We start from the raw sequence: 12,624 nt of genomic DNA, 5'->3' as shown, positions 1-12,624 counted from the left end.
TTTAAGTGAAAAATCTTTTTTAAGTGAATATATTTCCTAAAAAGGAAATACATACTGAAATACTCAGAGGCAAAGGGTGTGATACCTATAAACTTACTTGTTCTGAAAGAGAGAGAGGGAGGGAGGGAGAGAAAGAGAGAGAGAGGGAGGGGGGAGGAAATGGAAAAGTAAATGTAGCAAAATGGTAACAACTGGTGAACCCAAGTGAAAGATAGTTGAGAGTTCCTTGTAATATTCTTAAAACTTTCCCTAAGTTTGACATTATTAAAAAAGAAAAAAAGTTTAAAATAACAATAAAAAACGTGGCAGATAATCCCAGGTACAGTAGTGGAGCATTTTGAGAAACGGCATATCACCAACACTCCGGATGACCTGGAGGACCACACCGTGGGGAAACACAGACATCCACGCCCGAGTGAAAACAGGGTTAGAGCCAACGTCCTGGTTTTGATAATGCACTATAGTTATGTTAGCCATCAGCACTGGGGGAAGCTGAGAAGTGGGTACCCAGGACCTCTCTGTGCAACTTCTTATGAGTCTATAATTATTTCAAAATAAAAAAAATTTTTTTAAGTGGTTCAGCAGAGTTAGACTCTGAATGTGAAGAAGTCTTAGGAATATCTTAACCTATTTATTTTGCTTATATTTTCCTTTTTATGTATGTACAAAAGTACATGATAAAAATGTATGGATAAGTCTGAAGAGCTCATTTAGTATAAAACATAGATTCTAATGGTTAAGGAAAATGACCACATGATATTCCAACAAACTCATCTTGATCAGTCTCCCAGAGGCCCCGTGCTTGATGAGTCCCCACAGAACCCTCTGGATGTGGCTCAGAGAGCCGCACAACCAGACAGTGCAGGTGGCCCAACCCCCGTCCCCACAGGGGAGTCCGCTCCGCCCAGCCTCTGCCCGCTAACGGCACTCCTGGCAGTGAGGAGGGCCCTGTCGCCATGGCTCTCTGTCCTCTTACAGTGTTTTCAACGTGAGTTGGAAGCAAGAGGGGAACAATGGGAGGGATTGCCTGAAGTTTCCTGTTTTCTTTTTTTCCACAGGGCTGCCTCCTGCCTCTGGCTGCCTCATAGCTGTGCTCATATTTAGATGAAATGGGCTGGAATTTCAGCTCATACTGGTGTCTCCCTTTGTACCGTCCAGCTCCCCAAAGGGTTGCTTCTCAGCTTAAAGAATATACTAAGTCATTTAGCAGTAGCACTCAGGCTGGATTTGGGAGTGTGTGAATTCTGTCCAAAAGCTGCAGATGTTTAAGCTATTTCCTCCTGGAGTTTGATGGAATAATAAAAGGTTACTGTTGTCACAGTAAGGAGGTCTGCAGCTGGTCCCATTTCGTTTTATTACTATCCAGTGTAAACAGATTAAATCTAACTGCTCGGATCACCAGAAGGGTACATTTTAAAACCAGAAACTCCTTATTTCTTCTCTCTTCCTTTTATACTCTGAGTACCCTCAGTCCCTCTTCAGATGCCAGTTTTTAATCATCAGGAACACGTTGGCAACTGATTGTTCAAACTAAATAGCTCTTTTCAAGTTCACGCTCCCTTCTCCAGAGCCTAACTGCAGTGGTGAGCAGGGAGCGACCCTCACCTCGAGGGCCACCCGTCTGCTAACTGCAGTGATGCAGTGGGTTGGGTAACCCAGGACAACTACTGGGGCCTCCCGCCACCTCTGGCCGAGCTTGCCGCTAGTGCACTGTGGGCTTGCCCCGAGCGCCCCACCTGGCTCCTCATCTTCCTGTGCGCCCAGCTCCAGAAGCCAGCGAGTGGCTGGGAAAAGGGGGGCCCTGAGCTCCCACATCATCAACCACAAGTGGGACAGGTGCTGGGGAGGTGGTGGGAGGTCGGGATGGCAGCTGAGGAGTCATTAGTCACTGACGTGTAAGTTTTATTACTAACAAGTAATAGCCCGTGAAGCTGTGGGTGGATCATTTAGTCCAGGGGTTTTCAGTACTTTCTTTTTGAACACACCTAGAACCCCTGATCCAAAAGCAATTTTACCTGGAAGTTCATGAAAAAAGTGACTCAAAACAGAACTGCTGTATTTGGAGGGACCTGGGGCCCTGGTCTCATCCCAACTCCCCACAGTGACATCTGACAGGGCAAGGAATACAGCTGGAACACCACTGGCTCTCTACACATGGAGAAGCGAGGAAGTCTAGAGAGAGTGAAAACCTACCTAAGGTCATGGGGCAGCTAACGGCAAACCAGAGGCTGGCATCTTCCCCATCACGTGACTCTGCTTTACCCCGTGTGCCTGTGTTCTGTGTCCTTAGAATGAGCAGGTCTTTGTCTTTAAGACAGTAACCTCAAGCTTAAAAGACGAGTAAAAAGTTCCACAAGAAAGAAAAATCATATGTTACCTGGAAAAACTGATTTTGTAGCTAATGGGGGCTATCATAATCCAGTTTAATAATATCCAGAGATGACTAGCGAAAGGGATGACTTTTCACAGCAGCATCTGAGTGTTCAGCTACACAATTCTGGACACGACAATGGCAGCCACTTGGACTGGGGAGACATGAGGGCCCTGAAAACGTCCCAGCTACACACGACCAGCTCAGAGGGTGCGGGTGCCAGGCGTGGGTGGAGGATACATGGGAAGGATGAGCTCCACACCCAGAGTCTTCTTTCCCACCCCAGTCCCTCCTCCCAAAATGTGAGAGACGCATTTCTTTAGTTAGAAGAAATCTTTTGTTTTCTCCCAGCCTAGCTGATATGATGGCTTTAAATCAATTACGTCTAATCCCATAGATCTCTGGGATACGGCCTCAAGGTATCCCTTCAGTTTTATCCATTCACTTTTATTCACGGGATGCATTTCTATGTCCTCCACTTTTCAGGGAGACATCACCGATGTAACAGAAGGAACGCCAGAAAAGGAATTCTAGTCTCCGACTTCTAGACCTAGCTTCTGGTCTCAGCTCCTCCACTTTCAAACTGTGTAACCCTGGGCTAGTCACTTAACCTGCAGCTCCCATATAAAATCCTATAAAAGGAAAGGCAGGCATTGTGAGGATGAAAGGGAATAAAGCGTGGAAAGGACTTTTAAACCATAAAGCACCATGAAAATGTGAGGCATCCATGTTATTATAATTACTTAATCGATGGATCAGACACATTTGATGATGTCACTTCAGAACTGCTCCTGGAAACTCTGCTCTCTTGGCTCCTGCCAGGATTGTACACCTACCCTCCCCATGCTAGGAATGCAGGGTTAACTGCAAAGTGCGTGGCTACGGGTTTCCCAGAGCTGCTCTTCCCAGTAGGCCTCCCTTTCGGTGATGTCTGGAGCAAAAACAATACCATAAAATAATCCTCTAGTAGCCAAGTGTAGAAAATTAAAAAGAAGGATCACTAATCCAGACAGGAAAAGTCCTGATTTATTGCTCTAAGCTCTCTCACCATAAAATGGCAGTGAAACAAAACCACCATTCTGTGGGATGAAGGCAGAGGAAAATTTAGAGTTGGACAGAAAAAGCTGAAGGAAATGAAAGTGCTGGTGCGCTCTGAAAAGTAACTCTCCAAATATGCCGTTGGTCACCATGGTGTTTCCAGGCCTCTCCATCGGCTTCCAGACTAAGGTGCTCGGCTTGTGCTGAGCAGAGACCTCTCCTGGCTGACGGTGCTGCTAACTTCACCCGGGATCTTTCAGTCACCCATGTCGTCACCAGACCAGATCAGGGGACAATGGAAAGCTAAGCTGACAAGCTTGGGAGATGATGAAGGAGGCAGGGCAGAGTTCTGCTGCCCCACCACATGGGCTAATTAATTAAGCTTGGCCGCGTTGCTAAGGCCGGTGTGCCATTCGGGAGCCAAGGGGTGGGGCAGGAAGGGCTGCTCCTTCACTCCGGTTTCTAAATGCACTTTCAGAGCAAGGCCTTCTACAAAGACCACCAAGGTTGTAATCTCTGAATGTAGTCAACAGCCAAGGGATCATATTTAGAGCAAGCAGACCCATTTTCAGAAACAAACATTAGGTAGGCTGCACAGGGGAATGCAAACCAGACTTACTTGCTCTACGTCTCCTTTTTCCATCGCCAGTTCCTCCATCTCTGGTGCTGGCTCATCTTCTAGGAAGGGATTGGTGGATGCGAGTGGAGACTCGAGTTTTTTCTGTTGATTAGATGTGAGAAACAGATAGGTATTTTCTGAGCGTGGTCAGTAGCTTTCCCCACTGATCTGCTTTTTCCAAGTCTCTCCAACAGCTACATCATGAAATCTGATCTAATGAGCAAAAACTGAGACAACCTGGACCACATTCTCACCTCCAGGCCTTCACACTGCTTCTTCCTCTTCCTGAAACCTTACTGCCCACCCAACCCCAATCCCAAGCTGCCTAAGATTCTCCATCATCCTTCAGTCTTCAAGTCAGAAGTCCCCTCTTTTGGGAAGCCTTTCTCACCTGTTAAGTCTGGGTTATAGGTCCCAGTCACACGCTCCCATCACCCCGGTATGTCCCCTACCCAGGTATTTACTAACGTACCACAACCGCTCATTTATTTGTCTTCTCCCCACTAGCTTCTGTGACAGCAGGAATCACATGTCTTGTTTCTATCTCTGGTGTCTGGCATGTCATAGGTCTTCATAAATATGAATGAGTCAAAATGCCAGATGGGTTTGAATTCAAGAACAAACTGTAGGACTTCCCTGGTGGCGCAATGGTTAAGAATCCGCCTGCCAATGCAGGGGACACGGGTTCGAGTCCTGGTCCGGGAAGATCCCATATGCCGTGGAGCAAATAAGCCCGTGTGCCACAACTACTGAGCCTGTGCTCTAGAGCCCATGAGCCACAACTACCGAAGCCCTCGTGCCTAGAGCCCATGCTCCGCAACAAGACAAGCCACCGCAATGAGAAGCCTGCGCACCGCAACGAAGAGTAGCCCCCGCTCGCCACAACTAGAGAAAGCCCGTGCGCAGCAACGAAGACCCAACACAGACAAAAAAAAAAAAATTTTTTTTAAAAAGAAACTATAGAGCTAATCTTTTGTGTTCTAGATTATAGAGAGAAGTCCCTTCCCAAATAAGTCTCATTACAACAACCACAATAAAATCTTGAGAGAAGTTACTCCCCAGCTCCTGAATGCGACCATTCTTTCAAAAGATGTCATTGAGTGGGACCTTGGGCTAGCGGGAAAGCTGGAGGCAGGAGATGTGGGTTTTTAGCTCCAACGCTGCTGCGCTGGCCAAACCGCCTAGCTTCTCTGAGCCCCGGCGGCCCGATCTGCTGAATGAGGAGGATAGAGTTACAGGACTACTTGAGTGATTGAATGTGATAAAGCACGTGAAACCCTAGGAGAAGCACGTGATACATATGACCGATGATGAGTCCAATGTGACAACAGAATCGAGGCAGATCTTTGGAATTTTTTACAAATTCTACCTCAGGATGTTATTTATGCCAGGGAGCTGGGAGTTCTAGCAGAAAGGGAACTAAGTGGACGAGCAGGATAAAAGGGACTGGCTGGTGCTGGAGAAGAGGGGAAGGAGAAAGGAATGACTCTCTGGAGACAAGAATCTGGGTGGAGAGGAGCTTCTAAAAGTACTTATGACATTTGAGCATATATCAGTGGAGCAGCTTGAACTAATCCCTACGCCAAGAGGGAAGGCAGATGGACCACAGTGTGTGAATGACTTTGTCAAGTGCCAGGACATCAGCTGAAGATATTACCAAAAAAGAAAGAAAGGAAGAAGAAAAAAAAAAAAAAAAAAAGAACCAAACAAACAACCCAGAAAAATAAAACTTAAACACAAAAACAAAAACCACACCTGTGTCTGGTTGAGGCTTTAAGACAATTCCACTCACATTCATGTCAACTACTTAATTCTTGGCCCCAACACTTGGACGCTATTATGTAGCTAGCCAGAGCCTTGGGGTGTGAAGAAAGCCCTGTGATTAATGTATTAGCTCTAGGTAATCAGCAGTAGGACAATGATTTTTGTGGTATCCTCTGGAGAAACAATATGGCCTAAGAACCCAGCAAATATTTCAAATGTATACACTCCGAACTTTGGCTTCTTTGCCTGATATGGAAAAAAAATCCTTATAAATGTAAAGCAATTGACATTCATTTTCAAAATTAGGATATTTTTAGAAATGTTTCTTTGAAAGCCATATTTCTAAGTTTTAGTTGTCACTGTGAGGGTTGTTGGTATTTTAGGGTGAGGGTGAGAAAGGGAATCTAAGCTTCAACAACAAGTTAAATTAGTTAGTAGCACTGGATTCCTGATCCCACTGGCTCAACAGTGGGTTTGGGGATCATACTGAGGAGCTGAATCTCTATGATTCTGAGCCTTTCAGTCCTTTGGACGTGTAAAGAGCAAGCCAGCAACTGAAGTGAAAAGCTTTGTTCAAAATCATTCAGCCACAGAAACAGGATATGAATTTTTGAACCAAACGTTCCTCATCTATTGCTAGGTCTACCAGGGTTGATAATAACGTCTCACAATTACATACAGGTGGACCTTATTTTAAAAACAATGTGTTACTGGAAATATGACAAAAAGGGGACATTGGTGAAGTGGACTGAGGGTGTTCCTGGGCTCCATGCTCACCGGTGGGGTATCCAATGGGTGGACATAAGTACTAAGAAGGAAACATAAAAGGCAACACTGAAAAAGCAGAGCAACATTTCAGGCAGTATAATGTGGGCTACTTGTTGGTGTCACCGGGTCAGGAGATTCCCAAAAGGAAAGGTGTCTTTCCTATTCCCGCAGTCTCTCTCTAGTCACAAACTGATGAGATTACCAGGGAGTCAGGGGCACTCAGGAACTTCTTGTTCATTTCAGGCACACACATTCCAACCGGGGACTAAGCTGATACCAGAAAAGGGATTCACTCCTCCATTCACCCATTCGACAAAGGGATGTGCTGGGCACGACGAGGAAAGCAGGGAGCAAGGTGGACCACCCTCTGCCCTCAGGGAGCTTACAGTCAGGTGGGAGAGACAGACTCTAACCAAATAATCACACAAGCATATGTGATTATTTGCAGGAAAAGCAAAGGTGACGAAAGGATGCAACAGAGGGTCACAGAAAACTTCCCTGAGGAAACGACGTTTGAGCCAGAACTGAAGGATGCTCCACAGTTCAGGTGGGAGGGGCACGGGATGGCTGGGGCTTTCTAGGCAAAGGGACCAGCACGTGACGCCATCCATTCCATAGTCATGTGCTGAGCAACTGCTCAGCTCCAGGCACACTCTTAGGCACCGGAGATGCAGCAGTGAGCAAGATAAAGAAGGGAGGCACTGTGATGAAAATACAATGTAGGAACTGGGCTGGGCTGTGGGTGAGGCTGGGGAAGGGCTTCTTCATATGGTGATCCGAGAGGGCCCCTGTGGGGAGTGGATTTTTGAGCAGAGACTTGAATGAGGAGAAGGAGCCAGCCGGGCAAAGATCTGGAGAAGAGCATTCTCACCAGGGGGATCCCATGCAAAGGCTGGAATGAAAGTAGGACAGGGTGAGGGAGCGGGGCAGCCAGGACCCAATCACACAGCCTGTCGTGGGCCTTGGGAAAGGTTAGGTTTTCTTCTCACGGCAACTGGGCAGTCACTGGGGGTTTTAAACAGGGCAGCGGTAGGATCCAGTTTTAGAGTGTGAAGAGGTTGCTGCAGCGTGCCAGGTGGGGCTGATGTGGGAGTGGGCTAAGCTAGAGTTGTGGAGATGGAAAAAAGTGGCCAGACCTGGGGCATCTTTAGGAGAGAGAGTCAAGAGGACTTGGTGAGAGGGTGGATGTGAGGAGGAAGAAAAGAAAGGAATCGAGAGTCGTGCGCTTTCTGGCCCGAGCAACTGTGTGGCTGGTGCAACCACTGACTGAGGGACGGGGCTGGGTTCGCACCCAGGCTCTACCGCTTGGGTATGTGGCTTAACTTCTCCACGCTTCCGTCCTTCTAGCTGCAACGTGAAGGGATATCAACACCCGCTGCACGGAGCTGTCATGAGAATTAATGACGTAACGCACGCAAAGCATGTCTATAGAGCAGCTTCACACAACGGTCGGCTCATAGCGGAAGCTCAGCACATGGGGGCTGTCGTTAGTGTTTAATCGGGGTGGGCAAGTCACGAAGGCAGAACCGTGGCTGTGCCTCTCTCAGTGAAGCAACTCTCCGGAGGGAAAAAGCGGGGAGCACAGGACTTCGAAGACTCACAAAAAGAATTCTTTTTAATCACAAGTGAGATCCTGTCCCTACTATACCGTCCCTTTGGGAGCTCTCCAGGAAATGTAAGCAATGCACCCATCAAATTACAAGGCTTCACCCTTCTCCCCTCGTCTCCAATGAAGCCCTCAAAGTAACGCCTGTACCACCATCCTACTGGCAAATGTTATATTATAAAACCCTGAGGGGTGGACATAGACTCCTGCTATTTAGGGGCCATGTTACTGCTCAGATTGATTTGCTGTGATGAAAGAACAAGTCTTTGCAGGGAGCCATCACCAGCACAATTCAGCCTTCTGTGCAAGGGCCCCTCGGGCGGAGCCAGCCAGACCATGCTTCTCATTCCTGCTCTGCGGCTGTCAGAGCCCACAGAGAATTACAAGGTTAGGTTTAGATTTGAAAGAACTCAAATGACATATTCCATGAGCTCTGGGGCTGCTAAGTGAAACCAAAAATTTGCCGAGAAATGACCGACTTTCCAATTTTAAAAGGATTCATTCTTTTTGCTATGATGACAGTTGATTTCAAGTCCATACAGGAAGGAAAAATTCTTCATTCGGCAAGTTAATTCCTACTAATTAAACCACATGGGACTCCCCACACCCACCTTCAGAACCACAAGGGCCACAGGCCAGCCAAGCTGTCTAATTTACTGTTGGGAAGAGATGGTCAGGCTTTAGTCAGTAGTACATCCATACCTGGGTCTGCCTGCACGCATGCCTTTCTGAGGCCTAGCTGGACACTTCAAATGATCAAAGAAGGAATTCTGAAATTTAAGATGAATTTTTTCCTTTCTCTGGAGGAGAGAGCTTTCATTATGAGGTGAAAGTTCCACAATTTCTGCATTTCTCATTCCATAAACACTTTACTCCAGCCCAGTTCCTGATCTGTTCTTAAAGAGATGGCTTGGAGGCTTCAGTTGATAGGACAGTAAGTACAGGACTATTTGCACCTGGTTTAACATCACTGGAACCCCTCTTTTGTTCTTGGTACCACCATGTTCATATCTTATGTTGTGACAGTTATGCATAGGTTTCTTTCTCCTAATAGAACATAAGCACCTGTCTGATTCAATTTTTCATCTTTTCCCAAGGCCCTGCACCAAGACGGAGCTTGAAAAACACTTGTGGATAAATGCTGATCACATGAGAAGCACTAAATAAAGTCCTCTTCAGACACATGGGCAACACTGTCTGTTTTTTTGTAAAACAAACAAACCAAAAAACCCAGTGTGTGTGTGTGTGTGTGTGTGTGTGTGTGTGTGTGTGTGCGCGCGCGCGCGCGCGCTGCGCGCGCGTGTGTGCACGTGTATGCTTGGAAGAGTCTCAAATTATACCCCAAGTTGTTAAACAGTGCACATCTCTGGGGAGAGGGATTTAGAGTAATTGAGAAAGAAGAGATTGTTCTTTTAGAATTTATTTGAGCTTTAACAAGCATGTATTACTCTCCCTCCGTCTCTCTTTTTGGTAAACAAATTACCTGAAACGTGAAGATGATTTATAACTAAACTCAGACAATATTTTCTAAAACCCTTGGTATTTTAAAATTGTGATATAATTAACATAAAATTCACCATTTTAAGGTGATTTTCACTTCAGTGCTTTCATAGAGGCTGAATATAATGTTTAACCTTAAATCTAATCGTCGAGTCCCTAATAATGCACGTGGGCATAGTTAAATCATACCTAGACATTTGCTTTTAATTTCAAGGCATTTTAATTTACAGACTTTTTTTTTTTTTTGGCCGTGCAGCACAGCACATGGGATCTTAGTTCCCCAACCAGGGATCGAACCCATGCTCCCTGCACTGGAAGCGTGGAGCCCTAACCACTGGACTGCCAGGGAAGTCTCTTAATTTACAGACTATTTTAAATCCCTCCTAAAGGGTCAGGAGTTTAGGCAATTAGTTAGAAGGCTTGGCAACTCCCTTCTTCCAGTAACAGTTAAGCACAGGGTGTTATAAGCTTGTCGGGGCTGGAATAGTAAAAAACAAAACAAGCCCTGTCCTTAAGGCTCTTTCAGTCTAGATTTCTAACAGATGTCAAATAGCATCTGTCAAAAAAAGAGCAAAAGATGATGCATCGCATGGATCAGTTAGGAAGGTCCTTGCAGGTGAGCCTGTCCCCTCTCAAGCTCACCCTCACTGTTTGACTGTCAATCAGTCACCAAGGGTCTTAAAAGGACCTGAGTGATAAAGTGAAGAGGGGGAAGGGCACAGGCCTGGGAGGATCTCTGGGCAACTTGGCTCCTTGGCTGACTTCTTATCTGCTCTATAATCTTCCAAGGAATTTGTTAACTTTCTATGAAATTTGGCATATGTTAAAGGGTATTATGATATACTCTGGTTCATTTTGTAGTTCTGATACCCTGAAACAAAATGGTGACCACAAAAGATTTTCCAAAAGGTATATCCTGGGATCAAGGCACGACGGGGAGGAGACAAGGGGCAGCCAGTCTTCAGGTGGGGTATCCAGCAGCTAGCGTGGCCCTCCTGGCCCAGGCCAGGCCAGCCTCTTCCCAACACTGTCTGTTGGGAGCATGGTCAGTGGTCATGACTAAATCCATCGGGGTCCCTGATGCTGAGGCTTACAGGCTACTGATGAAGGTGTGGCCCCAACTGCCCACAGCAAGGTGCTGGCAGGACCAGGGTCAGAGTGAACATCACCGACAGTGAGAAGCACGGCGTTCACATCTCCCCACAGCAGGGCTGCAGTGAACCAATTCTCTAAGACCTGGCCTGCCTTGTGGAAGAGGCCAGAGGAGTTCTGTTGCCTTTCTAGAAACTAATCTTTAAGGGAAAATCCTCACAGGCTATGGAGCAGCCATGGTCAGGACTTGGAAAATGCAGAATGATCACCGGGTCACGATAACTGTGACAAGTCTGAGGGAAGAGCTGACTTAAAGACGTTGAGTGACTTGGAGAAGTCTGTGCAGAAGACAGCTGACCAACTGGAGGGATGAATGAAAAGCTCCTGGCTCAGCAGGATTTCCTGGCCAAGGATCTGTAACCTGAAACTCGCTGCAAGCTTTATAGGAGAGGCAAGCAACAGCTGAGCAACTGGAGGACATCTCTGTAAATCAATTATGCCAGAAAATTTCAAAACCAGAAGTCCAGAAAGGAAGGGATTGGTGGGAAAGGTTCAGGGGCTCCTAGTGACCATGAGCGGCACCGCAGAGCGCAGCACTCCCAGGAGATGGAAGGCTGCAGCCCAGGAGCGTGGCCCTGGCAGCGGGTGAGAGTGGAGGGGCTGGGCTGCCCCAAAGAACAGGTGCCTCCAGCCGTCTCCTCCCTCAGACAGAAGTTGGTTAACAGCTGACCAACTGCTGCTTTGACATTCCTATACCAGTTTTCCACAGAAAAAGCGCTGTCTTTGCAAACTTACATTCAGCTCCTGCCTGTTTTTCATGGTCTCTACGTGGTTACCCTGCACAGTAGCCTCACCTGGTGTAGAGGGGGTCTTCCCAGCCCACATTACTCTAGCTCTTTTGACCTTTGGGGCATTTCCTAGCACAGGTGAGACCTGACGTGTCCCAGGACAGCCCCGAGTTTACAAGGTCTCCTGGTCATCAGGTACCACAGGGCCGGCCATTCTTTCCCCTGTGACATTAGAGCTCCCGAAATGTAAAACCAAAATCACTAGGAAGAAGGGCCCAGCCAAAGGAAGGGAGGAATGGCTCAAAACAGGTGTTTAGGAGTGCTGTGATTCAAGCACTCTTCACGGGACACATTTCCTGAACAGTGAGCCGGACTACTGGCTCCCGGAGCCCAACCCCGTGCACTACCCACCCTGCCCGGCGGGGAGCCATGTGACACAGGTGGCACACCCAGCTGGGGCCTGTGCTCAACGCTCAAACCGCCTGGTCCCCAGGCAGATCCCTGGAGGGCTGAACCAGAGCCACACGAGCCTCTGCTGGAAGCCAGGCCAAAAGCACAGCTCGGGCAGGGAGGAGAGGAGCCCCAGCGTGAGGACATCAGGTGGGTGCTGCAGTCAACCCAATACTTCTCAGGAGAGACACAAGCTTCTTTCCACAGCATCTGTGGGACCTGCTGCCTTTGGGATTTGCATTTTCTTTAAGGGCACTTTCATTTGTCTCATGTACTATTTTTCTTTTCCTTGTTAATAAGAAGAAATCCATTTTGAACATGAGTTAACAAGCAGAGGAGCGTCCATATATCTGTATATGTATATAGTTTTATTTGTTAAGTATGGAAAGAGTGCTTTGTGGTTCCCCGCATTTTATTTTAATGAGGTCACGCGTGGCCCTGAGTGGACAGGGTTTTATGGTCTTGCCTTAAAACTAAGCGCTGCCATCACCACGCTTCAGCCCACTGCCCTGAGGGACCAGCTCCTTACGTGCCTACTCTGGGGCAGGTCTTGGGGGGAGGCAAAGAGGGGATTCCAGTGAGGTCCCAGGATTTTATGACTGGCAGGGTGGGGGAAAGTAGAAAAGAG

The 12,624-nt window shown here is 47.2% G+C and overlaps 1 protein-coding gene across 1 annotated transcript in view; it reads right to left on the bottom strand.

Moving 5' to 3' along the window:
* Window positions 1-12,624, bottom strand: part of VPS53 (VPS53 subunit of GARP complex) — a 125,671-nt gene that overhangs the window by 54,846 nt on the left and 58,201 nt on the right. Inside the window, exon 12 of the mRNA XM_030861888.2 lies at window positions 4,029-4,130. Coding sequence (XP_030717748.1) covers window positions 4,029-4,130 — 102 coding nt within the window. The remainder of the gene's footprint in view (window positions 1-4,028; window positions 4,131-12,624) is intronic.

Source organism: Globicephala melas, chromosome 20 (assembly GCF_963455315.2).
Source record: "Globicephala melas chromosome 20, mGloMel1.2, whole genome shotgun sequence".
NCBI lineage: Eukaryota > Metazoa > Chordata > Mammalia > Artiodactyla > Delphinidae > Globicephala > Globicephala melas.
This window is presented reverse-complemented; position numbering and strand designations above follow the sequence as displayed.